The sequence below is a fragment of the Chenopodium album genome, chromosome 1, assembly GCF_948465745.1.
Source record: "Chenopodium album chromosome 1, dcCheAlbu1.1, whole genome shotgun sequence".
Classification (NCBI taxonomy): Eukaryota; Viridiplantae; Streptophyta; class Magnoliopsida; order Caryophyllales; family Amaranthaceae; genus Chenopodium; species Chenopodium album.
In genome coordinates this window covers 83,451,457-83,470,940 of record NC_137834.1, presented here as the reverse complement: position 1 = coordinate 83,470,940, position 19,484 = coordinate 83,451,457, and the positions used below count along the sequence as shown (strand labels likewise).

General features: G+C 31.8%; 1 protein-coding gene and 2 non-coding genes across 3 annotated transcripts; all 3 read right to left on the bottom strand.

The window, feature by feature from the left end:
- Nucleotides 1–23: 23 nt before the first annotated feature.
- LOC145620779 (beta-glucosidase 6-like) lies at nt 24–5,979 on the bottom strand. The gene is made up of 12 exons (XM_081675526.1): nt 5,514–5,979; nt 3,627–3,693; nt 2,720–2,778; nt 2,551–2,626; nt 2,383–2,454; nt 2,205–2,292; nt 1,836–2,091; nt 1,562–1,677; nt 1,144–1,367; nt 907–1,044; nt 477–585; nt 24–366 (listed from the first exon to the last, which is right to left on the bottom strand). The coding sequence occupies exons 1-12, from the start codon at nt 5,664–5,666 to the stop codon at nt 195–197; spliced, it is 1,530 nt and encodes a 509-aa protein (XP_081531652.1). The 5' UTR covers nt 5,667–5,979; the 3' UTR covers nt 24–194.
- Nucleotides 5,980–11,008: 5,029 nt separating this feature from the next.
- Nucleotides 11,009–11,090, bottom strand: TRNAS-GCU (transfer RNA serine (anticodon GCU)). The gene has a single exon. It is a non-coding gene; the product is annotated as a tRNA-Ser (tRNA).
- An 8,232-nt stretch (nt 11,091–19,322) lies between these two features.
- TRNAT-AGU (transfer RNA threonine (anticodon AGU)) lies at nt 19,323–19,396 on the bottom strand. Its single transcript has one exon. It is a non-coding gene; the product is annotated as a tRNA-Thr (tRNA).
- Between the last annotated feature and the right edge of the window lie 88 nt (nt 19,397–19,484).

Genomic DNA, 19,484 nt, shown 5'->3' with positions numbered 1-19,484 from the left:
AAAAAAATCATGATTGGAAAGTAAATATAGAGTGCAAAATAATGTGTAAGATTCAGATTTTATCAGTACAAATACAATTGGAAGAATATATAGTCACATAAACACCCTTTGTTATTTCTTTTCAATATTTCATTTGAATATTTCACAGTTTCAAATTCAGTTTTCAGTCCAAATTAATATATACAAAGAATGGTTCAACAAGCTAAGAAGTTCTTAAACCATTGAACAGAATTCTTGGCATATCTCTTTTGATTGTTCTGGTAATCCACATAATAAAGACCAAATCTAGAAGTATATCCTGCTGCCCATTCCCAGTTATCCAGAAATGACCATGCAAAGTATCCTTTCACATTACACCCATCTTCCCTGCATTTTTAACAAACACTCAACCTTGTAAGTGATTCGGTCCGAAATGTATTAGACTTAGCTAATTAACAACATGATGTACTTCCTTGGATATGATCATTGTCACTTACTTGATAGCTGCAGCCAAATTTTCAAGATAGCCTGTGTAGTATCGAATTCTTTTCTCGTCTTTAAGCGAGTCATTCAAGGATCTGAATATATTGTTACCATCATCCATCCCTGCAACAATTCAGATTTTTAGTGCACTATATTTCAGAGTTTTAAGTGGTGTAGCAGTATGTTCTGATACACTGAGATAAATATTGGTTATTTGACAACGGCGAGTACTTGACTCCCTGACCAATCTCAGGGGTCCGAGGGTAGCTCCAACCACTTGAGCAGTCCGCACACTCTATCTTATAAGAGTTACATCATGTTTTAAAATGATGTTACAGAGGACTGTAACACATATATATAGCAGATTGTATGTATGCTTACAATAAGCCAAGCCCAACTATTTTGCTAGAATAGCAGATTTAAAATGCTAGTTTTAGTATGTACCATTTTCAGTTATGATGACCATAGGATTTCCATATTTGTTCTTGATATAATTCATCAATTCTCTCATTCCTCGAGGTACAATGTACAACCATATCGAATTAGCCCTCTCTCCGATAGGTTTACCATCATGACCAAATGCTGAAAATGAACCAAAAAAAACACAAAAGGTTGAAATTCTAATATAGTCAGATCAAGTAGCAGCATAAATTGGTTAAGTAGAGTTCAAGAAAGATTTACGCGAAGTCACAGTGCCAGAATCAGCAAGAGCATCATTGAGCAGAATCCCAATGATATCAGTCTTGTTGTTCCTTGCATAATATGTAGTGTAATGATTTATGCCAACAAAATCTAGTGACCCTTTGAGAAGAGCTGACTCTGCTGCAGTGAATTTTGGCAGACGGTCCCCTACTCGCTGCCTCATTGAAGCCGGATAGTCTCCAAACATCAATGGATCAAGAAACCTAACAATGTTTCATTCCACTTAGTTATCTCATTTTATTCGAAAATGTAGCAAAACTTATACTACCTCCATTTCATATTATTTGCAACGATTAGACATTTTTCCTCTCTACTTTATGTCAAATCGTTGCAAATAATATATAGCGGAGGTAGTAGCTAGAATAAATATAATACTCCAAAACATTATCAATCATACCAGCCAAGCTGAAAATCTTGTGCTCTTTGAGCTGCTTCAATATTTTCTGTTGTGTTGGTTTCAGGCTCATACCACATCACATCTAACGCTGCTCCAATTGATCCACGTTGTTTTCTCTGCCAATGTCATGTAATATATTGAATTTAAACGACTAATTAAACACATCATTAGTACTTGAATCAAGTTAGCTCATCATTTACATGTACATGATATTGTTAAAAGCTGATCTTTACATCAAAACGAAGTAGATAATTCAGAATAGAAGTACATGTACCTGGTACTTTCTCCTGTAAATGTCGACTGCATTAGCATGAGCAAGAAGCAGGTGATGAGCAACAATATAAGGCTCAGTAGCAGAGTTCCCTGCCCTGCAAAACAAATGGAGGAGGATGGAGCATCGCCCTGGAGCGAAAATGCCTATGTCATAGCCTTGAGATGCAACTGTATGGGGCTCGTTTAGTGTTATCCAGCGCTTAACCCTGTCCCCGAACTTCTGATATAGAGTCTCCGCGTAGATTCCAAAATCATTTCTGAAAACAACATGAACAACATGAGCAACATAAACTCACCATATTTTAAACAACTACTGTAAAATTTACATAAACATGTATGAACTTCAAGTTGATATATGACCGAAAATTACATGATCTGAGGGCTAAGCCAACTTTTGTAAGCATCCTCCAAGGCTTGAGGAGTGTCCCAATGGTACATTGTCACATATGGCTGAATTCCTATAACACACAATTAAACCACATTTCAGTATATATAATAGCATTCGAAATCTATGATAATCCTATCAAAATCGATTAATAATTATGTACCATTAGCTAGTAATGCATTGATTAGATTGTTGTAGTGATCAACTCCGGCTTGATTTATCTGGCCAGTTCCATCTGTTAATCAAAAAATTTTGTATGATTTAGCACTAGGGTTCAAGGACTAATATTTGCTAATCAAAAGGAAGTTTCATTAGTAGAGCAATGAATTACTTGGAAATATCCGAGTCCAAGATATCGAAAACCTGTATGCATCGACTCCCATGTCCTTCATAAGTTTTACATCTTCCTGTATATGTGCATAAAGTTTAATTACATATAAAAACATAGAACAACATTTTTGATTTTATGTAATGAACATCAAAGTGAGAGTGGTTCTTACAAGGTATTTATGATAATGATCATTTGCAACATCAGCGTTACTAAAATCAATGACTTTGCCTGCACAAAATTAACAAATTTTATTAACCTGATTATTGACTATTGAATTTGAATCTTATCTCATGAATAGTTTATCCTTGTTCAAAGACTAAATTTTGTAGGAGGAGACAACTTCAATAGACGGCATTGTACTTGTCTTTTGACTCGATTGCTCAATACTAGCCTGCCTAATGGCTCTCATTCGATGGGACTAATGGGACTATATGATACGAGTACTTAGTTCGGCATTGTACTAAAAATATATTTACTCCATTATATATATACAATCACAATTTATCTTGAATACATGAGAAAAAAGTATCACCATAACTATTCAAAATATCACCACAAATGTATCTATAATTATTTGAGACGCGCCACACGTATCTCCAATGGCAAATTTTGGCTTGTTTAGCAAATCCCGGAGATATGAAAGCTTTCAACATGCAAAGTTCTTAACAACTTAAAAAGTGTTGCAAAATGTAGTTATGACTTTGTGTGTTAGACGAAAGTCACGTTCATACTTATACGAGAATAACGTCCCAAATTAAGATTAGTCATCATTTATATGTCATGATTCTTAGAATTTGAGACTTTAATAAATCACCGACTCCTCCTATAAAAAGGGAGTGCGACTTTTTTTATTTATTTTTTATAAATAAAAGGTAAGAAAAAGAGAAAATATTACGACTTTATAGGCCAATGTAAAAATGAATAAATGGCCTAAATAGTGTGATATGTATGTATTCTACTACTACTTCCATTATATATTAGATTATTAGTTGCAATTTTAAAATATTTTATATCTCATAAATATTATCCCCAAATTTGCAAGAACGTAATACGAAAAAACGAAAAAAAAAATTTACCAAATTGGTGTGCAAATTTATCCCAGACAGAGGGTCCCCTGCCGTCCTCTTTTACAGCTCCTTCGTACTGCAAAATTAATATGCACCCAATATTTCAAACTTCATTAAAATCATCCACTTTGTGTCAAATGCCAAATACAGTATATGGCTAAAAGCAGCATCTTAGAAATTAGAATAGTCAATATCGACTGTATTTATTTATTGAATGAGTTATAAGGAAAAATTTAATTAAGGGGTTTGAACCTATGAACTTACTCGGGTCTCTCAATTCTTTGAACAAATGACCTTTGCGTTACGCTGATTTTTATACTATGTTAAGACATCAACCCAACCAAAAACTTGACCTGATAGTTGAGACTCGGGAATATGTTTTATACACTATCACTTTTGATTGTAACGGAGATTATTTAGTGGACACAGGACCTAGCTAAAGCCCAGACAGCCCATAATTCCACATTGACTTCTCAGTTTTTCACATCTCTTCACCTTTTTTTTCCCATCCAAACACATTACCAACCCACTATACTTAGTGCAGTAGATTAAAGCAATATTCTTCACTTTTTTTTCCTTGAAAAATGTTTATAGAATTGAAAATTACTTGTATATTTAACAAAAAAGTTTATATTCTGAAATGTACACGAGTACTAAACATTAAATTTATAAAGTATAAGACTTCAATCTTCATATTATAGGGTACGTTCTAATAATATGATGTACTCGTATAAAAAACATACAAGTAGTAATTACTCATAATAGACATTCAAACGCTAAAACCGTACTCAACTACGTTATTTTGTATGGAGTATGTTATGTGATATGTAGTATGAATAATCCCAAAGTACTCCACCACCTATTTCAGGCATACTTTCTAGTTTCTACCCTAATTTCTGCGTTACGTCTTATTCACCAACTTAGCTATTGTGCCTTGAAGGAACTATTTATAACTATATAAGGAATTTCTTCTAAACAAAGCTAAGTTTACACCACCATTTTAGAATTAATTATCATTATAAGGTTGGACCCACTTTGCTTTTTTGCCCTCTAAGTGAACATCCACATCCCCATTGTTTAAAAATAAGTCAATAAATTAATACATAAAAATAAAATATTTCTAGATTCAACACTGCTTATACAAGTATATTTTAACAAAAAGTCTAAACTAATTCGTACTCGTACTAATTATACCATAATTATCAATTAATAATCAATGTCATTTGTTAAAAAAAAAAAATATCGTTTTTTTGCCTTTGGCTTTATGCTTTAGTTTCTTTTAATTGGCATTCTCCGTTTTATCATCAACTAGAATAAGCTAGAAGCAAGGAATAAAACTCGCAAGACTTCCTCCTTTAAAATTTTAAAGCTTTTGTCTCATTAACAAAGTTTATCCTTTGTTTCTAATTTCCTCCTCTAATTATTCTCTGTCATCTTACATTCTCTCTACCACATATTTCTTTTTTTTTTTTAACAAAAATATATATGTATATATATATATATATATATATATATATATATATATATATATATATATATATATATATATATATATATATATATATATATATATATATATTCTTCTACGACCTATTTTGTTTTTTTATTTTTTTAATTACTCGTAGTTGTAATGTTAGTGACATTTTCAGTTGTTGTGGGATTTTATTAGACAAGTCAAATTCATCATGTATTTACGATATTTAGTAATCAATACAAAATTCAAATATATTAATAGTTGAAATTACGCGACAAAGGTTGATAATAGATTTGAAGAAAGTATTAAAAAAAAGATTACAAACATACAAAGACGTATCACATGACTAAACTAGCTATCTCCTGCAATTTCCTTCATTTCTTGTGACGATTAAAAAAAAAAAAAAAAAAAAAGCAGCGTACCTGATAGGCAGAAGATGCAGTGCCAAAAACAAAGTTCTTTGGAAAACTCTTTCTACTAACATTTGTAGAACAATCACAATTTATCGGTTTAATAATCGCGATTAATACAAGAATCAAGCTTATAATTAGCCTGTTTCTATGATTCATAACCATGATTTCTGAATGAAATTCAAAGAATGTATGTAGTCTTGAAATTGAGAGGAAATAAAACAATAAGAGAAAAGAATAATAAATGGGATACTATATACTTTTATAGTAACACAAACAATATGGTTTTGGGAATTAATTAAGGCTAGGATAAGGAGAAATGATTAAATAATTTGACTAAGTTAATTATAAAAGGTAAATGAAGTTGTGGTTGGAAAGTTGAAATAAAATTGAAAAATGGAATGATTATTATGATATGATATTAGTGAGTGCTTAATTAACTGTTTAGATTGGAGTTTAATTTTGTAAGAGGAGAGAGAAAATGAGAAAAGTTGGAACGGAAAAGAAGAGTGGTAGGAGTATTTATAAGTGTAAGAGAAATTCAAGGGGTTGAGGAATGAAGGTGATTATGCGTGTGAATACTATAATTACGTTTACACGTTATCTAGTTTATTTTGTTAGACATGTTATACAAGCATATCAACTTTGTGTTTTAAGGGTTTTTTTTGTTTTTGTTTTTACAAGTTTAGCTTTTACTACTTTTGTTTTTAGTTCGAATGTATACTCAGTGTATCGAAATGAATATATGATTGTGAATTTCAGAATTTGTGAATTGTGATTCAATTATTTGAACATCGTGTCATGTTGAGTTTTTCTGTTTAAATAATGATGTTTGAATTTTCTTGTTGAACTTGTAAGGCGTTATAGGTCAAATAAATACCAGTATCTTAAATTGACCGGCAAATTTACCAATTAAAAACCCTTGCATTGGCTATATATATATCATGGGTTAAAATAATGATTGAACTTATTCTAAGGAGTGTTAAGAATACAAATGACTAATTGTATAGTGTAACATTTTTCTAGATTAATTAGTCAAGACACATGGTGTATATTCATATAATATCAATGTTTTTATTAAAATTTTAATTTATTATTAAATAATTAAAGATATTAATAAAGGTCAAAATTATACATTGACATATATATCAGATAAACTGATATGGAGTACATTTATTTTAAAACAAACAAGGTATGATTTTTTTTAATGTGAAGGTTTGTTTGATTCATGTGCCAACCAAATAATATGGCATATTTGCAACTTTGCATTGGCTATTTGGCTTTGTTTAATCCATGTACCATCTCCCATCCGTATTAATTAACATGTTTGCATTTGGTTAATTCATATGTCAACTCTATTAATTTTTCCTTTTTTTCCAAGATAAAGAATAAAGAATAAAAATAATGAAAATCAATGTAGCTTTCCATTTTATTTTACTTTTTTAATTTTTCGTCTCTTTTATAGAGTTATATATATATTTTTTTTTTAATTCTCCTTCTCTTTACCCTCTTTGGCTAATGGCTCTATCTAATTCTACATTTCTACCATCTCTCTTCTGTTTATTGATACAACGGACTTGTGCATTGCATGGACAACAATTATTAGGGATATTATTGAGCATCAAGATTTTGATAATAAAAAAAGTTATTACTACTAATATTGCAATTGTATCAAGTCAAAGATAATGGTATTTTCCCCTTCTAGTATTGATAAATATCTATTCTTGATTATCAAAATCTTCATGCTTAGTAATATCCTTGATACACAAGACAAAGTAAGGGTCTGTTCTCTTAGGTTGAAAGTCAGTTCAGTTCAGTTCAGCTCAGTTCAGTTCAGCTCAGCTTAGTTCAGTTCAGTTCATTTCAGCTCAGTTCAGCTCAATTTAGTTCAGTTCAGTTCAGTTTAGTCAATGAGAACAGGCCCTAAGTTGGGATCAATTACGGGAAAGTTTTCCAGACGACATTTAACTCAAAAGTGGTAGCCTCTGATGCACGGAAACGTTAACATTCACTAACGTATCGTTTCCGAAACGTACTAGGTTTCGAAACGCGTTTCGAAACGCCTGTGAGAGTTTCCTTCCTTCACGATACGTCTCTTACAATTTCGAACTGTGGAAACCTTTGGAAAACTTAATTAAGGAATAGATAAGCGTTTCCCCTTGCTTTGCCGCTGTAGCCACCTTGCCAAAACAATGTCAACGCAAGTACCATCAACCAATTTCTCTGATTTGAGGTTAATTTTGGTTTTAATTTGAAGAAATAAAAGAATTCCTCCATCTTATCGTCATTGGCCTTTGCTTGACTGCATAGTAGAAGATTAATTTTGGTTTATGTTTGCAATTGAAGTGTCTGCATAAATTATTGCTTGAGAGGAAGATGAAGATATTGAAGGTGGGGTCGTGGGGAAGTGGGGACATGTGAGAATTAAGGAAATTTTGGAAGCATTTTTGTTTTTTATTTTTATTTTTTATTTTATTTTTATTATTTCTCACAATTGGTATTTTGTTCTAATTAAAATGTATTTTATTTATTTATTTTTCCGTATCCCCGTTTCTCAATATTTTAAAATATCTGTTTCCCCGATTCCCCGTTTTTCCGTTTCTGTTTCCGTTTCCCGTTTCCGTGCAACCTAGGTGGTAGCCATTGTAACGATTTAATTTTATTTTAATTTTACTAAAGTACTTATTATATATATAATCTCTAATTTTCAATTTTGTTCATCTTTTAGTAGTCTTATAAATTATTAATTACTTTATCTTCTTATTATATCAAAATGGGACATCACTTTCATATATTGTTTGAGAATGTTATTTCTTTACAATTGAGAAAATAAAGTAGGACGACAAATTACACTTATAGGTGGGAATTGGCCTGTCCAATTGTCCATGGATTTCTGATTTCATTTCATAGTAGCCGCAACCTCTACAGTGTGAAATGAGGAATAACGAAAACAAAGATTAATGATAGATGGCTGTTAGCTTTGTCATTCTAGCTACTCTTGTACATACTTTGGCAGACATATCCAAGTCCTTTTTAATCACAAGAATATTATAAATTATCAATGAAACGGGGAAAGAGATTTCGAATATGTGACATCATACATATGTTTTCCGATAATTCTGATTATCTCATGTCTCTAACAACAATAGAGTTTATTGTTATATATATTTAGATAATTTCTTCCATTTATACATTTCCTGGTTTCATTTATGATGTCGGACCATTATTAGTCTTTAATATAATTATTGACCATACATAGTTTGACTCATTGAGGGAGAATTAGAGATCCAAATCATCCAATAGTAACTATCCAACTATCCAAGTGGAAGTAGACCTTTTTTTTTTTTTTTGTTTTTTTTGGGTTTGGAACGGAAGTGGATGTAGACTTTTGTCAACTTAATTAGGCTATATTTAAATCTGTCATAATTAGTACTAATCTGCTTTGATCATCTTATGCACCACTCAATCGTTATTTGGGTCAAAAAAATGGTGGCCGAAAACTGATTGCTAAACACGCTATAAACCTGCTAACAAAATAAGTACCAATTAAGGATCATATGTTATACGGAGTATAAGTTAGTTTCTTACAACATAATCAATGCAGATTGCATTAAAATTCATACGTATATCGGTATATATATATAAACAACAAATTGATACATACAGAGTAGTAGTTAAAAAAAAAATAGCTAACCTAAGGTCCTAAGGCACATTGAATGATATATGGTTAGTTGTTTTCTACGGTAGAGGTTAAGTAAAAGCATTTGATATAGAGTAGATTGTTTTTGAGCTTGAGGCGGAACTGATTGTTGTAGTAATGTCTGAATGGTTTCAAAATCCTTGTTTAAGTTTCTCTTGTGATTCTTTCTTTGTTGTTATGAGTTGTTTAAACTTCTTGTAATCCCTAATTAATGGCGTTATATGAAAGGTAGTCTACCTTAATTTGGAGGGTACTTGCTATTCATTTCATATTCCCAACCTCATTGATTATTTATTATGAAAATTGAAGCATCTTGTTGCGGTTACAAACATTCTACTTGTATATATATATTACATAGTCATCAATTACTTTTATTCTCATTAAGTAAAAATTATAAAAATTACGTTGTAAGATAGTATAGTAAAAATATACGGAGTATGTTTTTTCCTACATAAATTCACTAAAATGGTCAAAGAAAAGGGTATGAATAGTATAAAGTCAAAGTGGGTTAAGTGTAAACAAATGGAGAAAGTATAAGTTTTTCTTTTGGCTTAAAAAAGTTATCTCAATGAGGGATATCGGTTAACATAATTGCCAAAGTTAATTCAACTTATTTTTAGATGTGCAAAAGAACAAATTGTACGTGCAAGTCTTAACTTTTGATATATAACTAGTTTTTGGGTCCGGGCGATGCCTCGGATTATTACATGGAACTGATAAGTAATATATGTTGTAATTTATGATTCAGATTTCTTCTAATTAAATTTGTTGTTCATAATGTCATATATTATATATTAATATTTTGTATTCAAAAGATCATATAAAAAATCACATAGCTTGCATGGTGACGTGGCGTAATAAGGTTAGTTTACGTGACACGTGGACGTTGTTATAAACGCCTTTTAATATATTAGTATAGATGTCATACTAGTATTTTGACTCCGTGTTAGCTAACCAAAAGATTTGTCAAAATGATAGTTCCATCGCATGAGTCCGTTCTACGCAAAAGCTTCTCACGCAAAAGCTTCTCGATTATAAAAGATATATACATAACGTTTCATTTATTAATACAATGCAATACATCCTTCTACCATTGTGTAATGTTTTATTTGTGTAAGTTAAATTAAAGTTGTTAAAAAGGTCACATCAATTGTACAAAAGCAAAAAAGGTAGAGTTGAGCATGGAAGAAAGGAAATTATTCAACTCGATTGCTTGTGTAATCTGTTCACTCCAATCTGCATCAATAATATAAATGTATATGTACTAATGTACTATATAGAGTATATACACATATAAATGAGGGAAATTCAATTTGATGTTACATTCTCTAACGACGTGTATGTTCTTGTTGTGTCAACTTTGTTGAGAGTTATGGCAACCCATGCAAGGCAAAGCATACATGGGTTTGTAATTGTAACGAACCAACTCGTTGAGTATAGGATTACTTACGAGTTTGTTGTTGATGTCTTGCTCATAACTCCGCGAATACAAGATCTATCATAACTTGCTATTACGAACAAAAAAAAAGAATTTTTTTTTTTTTACAAAATCTACTTTCATTTATTATCTAGGTAAAGAAAATAAATTCATAAAACGTTGTTGTCAATAATAATAATACTCCGACACTCCGTAATATAGAGGGTAAAACCATAACTAGCTAGTAGAAAAGGCAATAATTTTGCTAACATCTTTTAACGATCATTGCATTTTAGACATAGATCTTTTTGAGCTAACGCTGCGGTAAAAACTATAATCTGTCAATGCATGGAGGGTATTGTGGAAAATCTGCTTCGTCAAATTTAAAAACGTCGCCTGAGAGATTCGAACTCTCGCGGGGAAACCCCATGTACTTAGCAGGCACACGCCTTAACCACTCGGCCAAAGCGACTTGATGATGACAAGCAACATAACATTTACTAGAATTAAAATAAAGAGGGTAAGAATTCTCCATGCTTTAGAGAAGTTTATTTTTTTTTTATTTTTTTTTTCAGGTAAGAAAAAGGAAAAACATTACTTTAGAGAAGTTGATAGATTGTGGCCGTGTTTGGGGAAAAGTTGAAAGCTAAAACTAATTGTGTTAGTTGATTTTAAGTAGCTGATTGTATTAACTGATTTGACTTACTTATTATATTAGCTTATTGTTGAAAAGTGTTTGGTAAATAACTGATTGTTTAAAGCTGATTGGTTATGTGAAATGACCAATAAACTAATTATGGGGTAGGTAGTTCATAGAGGATTTTTAATTAAATGGGGGTATAAGTGTCATTTCACCATAAGAATTGAATAAGCTAATTGAAAAAGCTCCTTAAAAGAGCTTATTCCACTAAATAAGCTCTTTAAATAAGCTTCCTACCAAACACCTTGAATTAGCTTATTTAATAGTCAATAAGCTAATGTTGATCAAACAAGCTAATTTTGCTCAAATAAGCTAGTTGTCAAACACAACCTGTATTATTATTGTAACATTTGTAAGAGAAGCTATTACTATTCTACTCTGTATAATTATGATTATCGTTTAGGTTGTGTGAATAACATTATCATTTAGGTTGTATGAGTAACATATCTCTCATGATGTTGCATATAAAACAAGATTAATTAATGATATTTGAGAAGTTAAAATCTCGTCTCTCTTGTCTCCTTCTCTTATCTCTCATCTCTCTCTCTCTTCGTCTTTCTTTTCACTTACTTATTCATTTCTCTTCGCTCAGCCTGCTCTAATTTATATACTTCATCCGTTTTTTTAGTTGACACGTATTGACTTTTATTTTGATACTATTTACAAATTTTATTTTGACTAACTTTTGTAATTTATAAGTACATTAAAACATATTTATTTAGAATTTTGTTTAAATTGTTGCAATATATTACCTTTGTTCCAAATTAGATGATGACATGTATATATAGACTTTTGACTTAGGGCATGTTCACATTTACTTAATTTCAGTTCAGTTCAGTTCAATTCAGCTCCAATCATCATCAGTTCAGTTCAGTTCAGCTCCTAATTTCCCTCTCTCATAAAATATTCATTTCAGCTCCAATCAGTTCAGTTAAGTTTAGCTCTAATTAGTTCAGTTCACTTCACTAAATGTGAACATACCCTTATTCTTAAGCATTGTTTTGACAAACACTTGTGATTTATATAGATATATAAAACATAGTGATCATGTCGATCATGTTAAATTTGTTTAAATCGGTCGGTAATTAATTAAAATTTGTTATGATAATATCTAAATATGGATGACTATTATCCCATGTACAATCTAGAATATTCTAGAGTTGGGTATTTGGTCTTATCCATTGATGGAACCCTAGGAAATGTACTTTATATATATCCAGTACTACATGGAATATGAAATACAACGTAACAATCTTCCCTCATCTCTCTTTATTTTCTCTTCCATATTTAACATGTTATCAGCACCATTGCTAGTCAACTGAGTAGGATTACCAAACATTTTTCTAGAATCCCATATTATTATTATCATGTAAGTATGATCGTAGCCCATAACAATTATGATTTAACATTTATCTAATTTTGCATGCTTATTTATTGGAATATCAACATATATAACGAATACAGAGCATGATAAATAATTTAAGGTTCCATTCTTATTTTTCTCCATGCTAACGTTCTCATCTTCTATTTCGTTCTTATTTATGCATGACTTGTATCAGGATTATTTATGAATGATTATAACGTTTAGTACATATTTTGGATACTATTTATATATACTTATCTTTTAATATTATTTTGTATAGTGAAAAATGTTGAACCTTGCCAAGCTCGAATTTGTGGCCCTTGATATTACCGGAAAGAATTATTTATCATGGGTGTTAGATGCTGAAATACACGTAGATGCTAAAGGGCTTGGTGAAACAATAAAAGAGGCTAATAAGGCAACACCTCAAGATAAGGCTAAAGCCATGATTTTTCTTCGCCATCACCTCCATGAAGGGCTCAAAAATGAATATTTAACTGTGAAAGACCCACAAATCCTTTGGAGTAATCTAAAGGAAAGGTATGACCACCAAAAAACAGTGATACTCCCTAGAGCTCGTTATGAATGGTTGAATTTGAGATTACAAGATTTTAAATCTGTTAGTGAATATAACTCAGCTATGTTTAAAATAACTTCTCAATTGAAATTATGTGGAGAAAATATTACTGATGCAGAAATGCTTGAAAAGACATACTCCACTTTCCATGCTAATAATATTGTCCTGCAGACACAATATAGAGAAAAAGGTTTTAAAAAATATTCTGAATTAATATCTTTTCTTCTTGTGGCTGAGCAAAATAACGAGCTATTAATGAAAAATCATGAATCACGTCCTACTGGCTCTACTCATTCCCTGAAGCGAATGTGACAACCCATAATGGGAAAGAAACTAAAAACAGAGACCATTCCAGCAGTAGTGGTAGAGGTAGAGGTCGTGGTCGTGGCCAATGGCGCGGCCGGGGTCGTGGACGTGGATATGGTAGAGGTCGTGGAGGTCATTTCACAAACTCACATTCCCACCAGAAGTGGGAACGTAGGGATGAAAAAGAGAAAAGTGATAACAATATATGTTACCGTTGTGGAGGAAAAGGTCATTGGTCTCAGGTTTGTAGAACTCCAAAGCATCTTATTGAACTTTACCAAGAATCATTGAAGAAAGGAAAGAAAGTTGAGGCAAACCTTGTTCTTGAAGATGGTGAAGGTGATTTTGATTTTGGCAATGCCAATCAATTTGATGTTGGTGATTTCCTTACTTCCCCGGAAGGGAATAATTTTGATTTTGGCAGTACAACTCATTTAGAAGTTGCCGATTTCTTCACTGCCCCAGAAGGGAATAATTAAAATTATATTGTTTTATGTTAGTTTTAAGTATTAGACTTATGTTTGCTTATTCTAGTGATTTATGTAAGTTTATTTCTTTCGTTGTAATAAGGATTTTTGCTTTATAAATTTATGAACTATTTGAGTGTTTTTATTGATTTATTTGTTTTATCATCTTTATTTTTATGCTTAATATTTTGATATGTATTTTATTTCATGAAGAACATGGATATTACTCAAGTTCAATTTGCTATGAATGGTGAAGAATTATGTCTTGCTGACAGTGCAACTACACATACAATACTTAAAAATAAAAAATATTTCTCTCGTTTGATGATGAAAAGGATTAATGTAAGTACCATATCGGGTAGTACAAATATCATTGAGGGCTCCGGAAGAGCCACTATAAAGTTGCCTTGGGGAACTGAAATTAAAATAATTGATGCTTTATACTCCCCATTGTCTCAAAGAAATTTATTAAGTTTTAAGGATATTCGCAACAATGGTTATCATATTGAGACAATCAATGAAGAAAATAACGAATTCCTTCAAATCACAAATATAACTCAAGGCTCAAAACATGTTTTGGAGAAACTACCTACATTCTCTAGTGGTTTGTACTACACAAAAATCAATGCTATTGAAGCTCATGCTATAGTAAACCAGAAGTTTACTGATGATTTTGTTGTTTGGCATGACCGGTTAGGCCATCCCGGTTCAATAATGATGCGAAAAATAATTACGAATTCATGTGGACATTCTTTGAAGAGCCAGCAGATTCTTCATAATAATTTTTCATGTGCTGCTTGCTCGGAAGGCAAGTTGATTATTCGCCCATCACCAGGTAAAATTAATTTTGAATCAATTAGTTTTCTGGAACGTATACAAGGAGATATTTGTGGGCCCATACATCCCCCATGTGGACCATTTAGATATTTTATGGTTTTAATTGATGCATCAACTAGATGGTCACATGTGTCTTTGTTATCAACTCGTAACCTGGCGTTTGCGAGATTACTTGCCCAATTGATTAAGTTACGGGCACATTTTCCAGATACTCCCATTAAGACTATTCGGCTTGACAATGCTGGTGAATTTACATCTCAAGCTTTTAATGATTATTGCATGTCCATTGGGATAAATGTTGAACATCCTGTAGCACATGTTCATACACAAAACGGTCTAGCAGAGTCATTAATAAAACGTATTCAGTTAATTGCTAGACCATTGCTTATGAAATCCAATCTCCCAATTTCTGCTTGGGGACATGCTATATTACATGCAACAACACTAATTCGCATTAGGCCAACAAGTTATTACAAGTTCTCCCCATTACAATTGGTTTATGGTCAGGAACCAAATATTTCCCATCTAAGAATTTTTGGATGTGCGGTTTATGTTCCAATAGCTCCACCACAACGCACTAAGATGGGTCCTCAAAGGAGGTTGGGGATATATGTTGGGTTTGAATCCCCGTCAATAATTAAATATCTTGAGCCTACAACAGGGGATTTATTTACGGCTCGTTTTGCAGATTGTCATTTTAACGAATCACTTTTCCCAACATTAGGGGGAGAAAAGAGAGAGCTGGAAAATGAAATTAAATGGAATGAATTATCATTATCCTATCTTGATCCTCGAACTAAACAATGTGAACTGGAAGTTCAAAAGATAATTCATTTACAAAGTTTAGCGAATCAATTGCCAGACTCGTTTGCTGACCCAAAAAGAGTGACCAAGTCACATATTCCAGCTGTTAATGCTCCATTTAAAATAGATGCCCGGAAGGACAAAATAAAATTGCTAATGAGTCTAAACCACGCCAGAAACGTGGAAGACCAATAGGTTCCAAAGATAAGAATCCTCGGAAAAGAAAAGGAGCATTGATTGATGATGGTCAAATTGAAGAAACAATTTCCGAAGGATTTCCAGAAGAGACTTTAGACATGATACAAGAAGAAATTCAGGTACCTGATAATGAAGAAATTTCAATAAATTATATCATGTCTGGAATTACATGGAACCGAAATCAAATCGACGTCGATGATGTTTTTGCATGCAATGTAGCATTAGATGTTATGGATAATAATGAGGATCATGAACCAAAATCCATTGAAGAATGTAGACAAAGAAATGATTGGCCAAAATGGAAAGAAGCAATTGAAGCAGAATTAAAATCTCTCGGAAAAAGAGAAGTATTTGGACCAGTAGTCCGTACACCTGAAGGTGTAAGCCAGTGGGATATAAATGGGTCTTTGTGCGAAAGAGAAATGAAAAAGGTGAAGTTGTAAGATATAAGGCACGCTTAGTTGCACAAGGATTCTCACAAAGACCTGGTATTGATTATGAGGAGACATATTCTCCTGTGGTGGATGCAACTACTTTTAGATTTTTGATTAGTCTGGAAATAAGAGAAGGACTTGACTTACGTTTGATGGATGTTGTCACATCTTATTTATATGGCCCACTGGATAATGACCTTTACATGAAGCTCCCAGAAGGATTCAAGCTGCCGGAAGCAGCAAAATCTAGTTCTCGAGAACATTTTTGTATTAAATTAAACAAATCTCTTTATGGATTGAAACAATCTGGGCGTATGTGGTATAACCGTCTAAGTGAGTATTTGTTGAAAGAAGGTTATAAGAATGATCCTATCAGCCCATGTATTTTTATAAAGAAATTTGGATCAGGATTTGTTATAATTGCAGTGTATGTTGATGATTTAAATATCATTGGAAGTCCTAAAGAGATTTCAGTGACTGTCAATTATTTAAAGAAAGAGTTTGAAATGAAAGATCTAGGAAAGACAAAATTCTTCTTGGGGTTACAAATAGAGCACCTAGAGAATGGAATCCTTGTGCATCAATCAACATACATAGAAAAGGTTCTTAAAAGATTTTCTTTGGATACAGCACATCCATTGAGCAGCCCTATGGTTGTAAGATCACTTGAAGTAGAGAAAGATCCATTCCGACCTCGGGAAAATGATGAAGAAATTCTTGGTCCTGAAGTACCGTATCTTAGTGCAATTGGAGCACTAATGTACCTTGCAAGTCATACACGACCTGATATATCATTTTCAGTTAATTTATTAGCAAGGTTTAGTTCATGACCAACCCGAAGGCATTGGAATGGGATTAAACATTTACTTCGTTACCTTCAAGGTACGAAGGATATGGGTTTATTTTTCCCAAAGTTGTCCAAAGAAAATTTGATTGGTTTTGCATATGCAGGTTATTTATCTGATCCTCATAATGGTCGGTCACAAACTGGATATGTGTTCACATATGGTGGTACTGCCATTTCTTGGCGTTCCATGAAACAAACCATTGCAGCTACTTCTTCCAATCATTCTGAGATTTTAGCAATTCACGAGGCTAGTCGTGAATGTGTATGGTTAAGGTCGGTAGTTCAACATATAAAAGAAGTTTGTGGTTTATCATCTGGGAAGAGAGGCACCAACAACTTTATATGAGGATAACGCTGCTTGTATTGCTCAACTTAAGGAAGGATACATCAAAGGCGACAGAACAAAGCACATCTTACCCAATTTTTTCTTCACTCATGATCTTCAGAAGAATGGAGATATAAATGTATTGCAGATTCGTTCAAGTGAGAATTTAGCAGACTTATTTACTAAGGCTCTTCCGACAGCAACATTCAAAAAGTTAGCTTACGGCATTGGATTGAGTCGTCTTAAAGATCTCAAGTGATGTAGTCATGAGGGGGAGTTAATGCGCGCTGCACTCTTTTTTCCTTAACCATGGTTTTTTCCCACTGGGTTTTCCTGGTAAGGTGTTTAACGAGGCAGCATATTATGCGCATTATAATGTATTATTTTGTACGGGTTTTGTAGTAAATGTTAGTTATTGTTTTATTCAATATATAGTCATCCAAGGGGGAGCGTTATGATAATATCTAAATATGGATGACTATTATCCCATGTACAATCTAGAATATTCTAAAGTTGGGTATTTGGTCTTATCCATTGATGGAACCCTCGGAAATGTACATTATATATATCCAGTACTACATGGAATATGAAATACAACGTAACAATCTTCCCTCATCTCTCTTTATTTTCTCTTCCATATTTAACAAAATTCAATTACTAGTATAATTCTAAATATTTTTGATTAAATTTTGCAATGGCAAACGTGTCATATAATTTGATTAAAGGAATTATATTTTATTAATATAAACTTTTTATAATTTTTAATTATTGCTAATTAGTGATATTAATTGTCAAAGTTGTGCATTGAAAAACGCGATATATATGATGAAGAAAATGTTTCAGCTAAAAATAGAATGACGGAATTATATTTTATACGTTGTACCTAAATTGTTTTTGTTTTATTGTTGGATTTTTTTTTTTTTTTTTTTTTAATTTTAGTATTTGTTTAATGCCATTTTCTTTTCATTATCCTTTTTTTTTAAAAATATTCCTGCAATTCTATAATATTGCATCTACTTCATTTTATTCAATGTTTAAGATGCATAGTCTTCAAGTATTTTAACCATTAATATCTTTAATTTTGCATTAACTTAAAATTTTTAAAAAATGTTACTAAGGTCACGTTTAATTCACCTTTGTATCAAATTAGAAAAAATAAGTTATGAAATACTTTAGCTTTATCATTTTATATATGTGTAATTTTTATCGCTAAATATATTCAATTTCATAATTAAATTTTTTTATAATTACATATTAATAAAATAAGATACTTGTTTGTTATTAATTCCTCGTTATAGTATTTTCTGTGTGTATTCGATTGTCGTCTCTCGTTTTCGTGACATATTTTCCATGAGTATTATTACATAAGATTTATTCATCAAAATTTGATGCTTTATGTTTATTGAACAAACTATTCATTATTTACAATTTATTTAATACAATGTTTGGATGATGATAGCCAAACGAATGATAAAAAATAGTACACGAAGTCAGGTCGGGCAAATATTTTTGGCCATTCGTAGAAATGGTTGATCTAAAACCCATACATTAGAGTGGGTTTTCTAAATCAGGTAAAAAAAAAATTAACTAAAAAGTAATAAAATGCTTCTCTATGACAAGTTTAATAAAAATAATTTTGTTCCGAATTTTTATTTACAAAATCCGCCTAAATTCGGGCCGAACCCATCATGATCACTCCTACTCCACATAAAGATATATTATTTTTGTGTTCATACCATTATCCTTATAATACTGAATTTTTTTTAAGGAAAAACAAGAGAATTAACTTCGATAATAAAAAAAAAAAAAATAATTATTCCAAATAAATTTAATTAAAACTTCCAATTGCTCTCGTTGAGAGTCGAACTCAAGACCTCCCGCTTACTAAACGGGTGCTCTAACCAACTGAGCTACGAGAGCTTTGTATTAAAATAATCCAACAATATTATTTGTATTAAAACAGTTAATAAAACCAGGCCGTAAACCCGACCCGACCCAAAAAATCAAA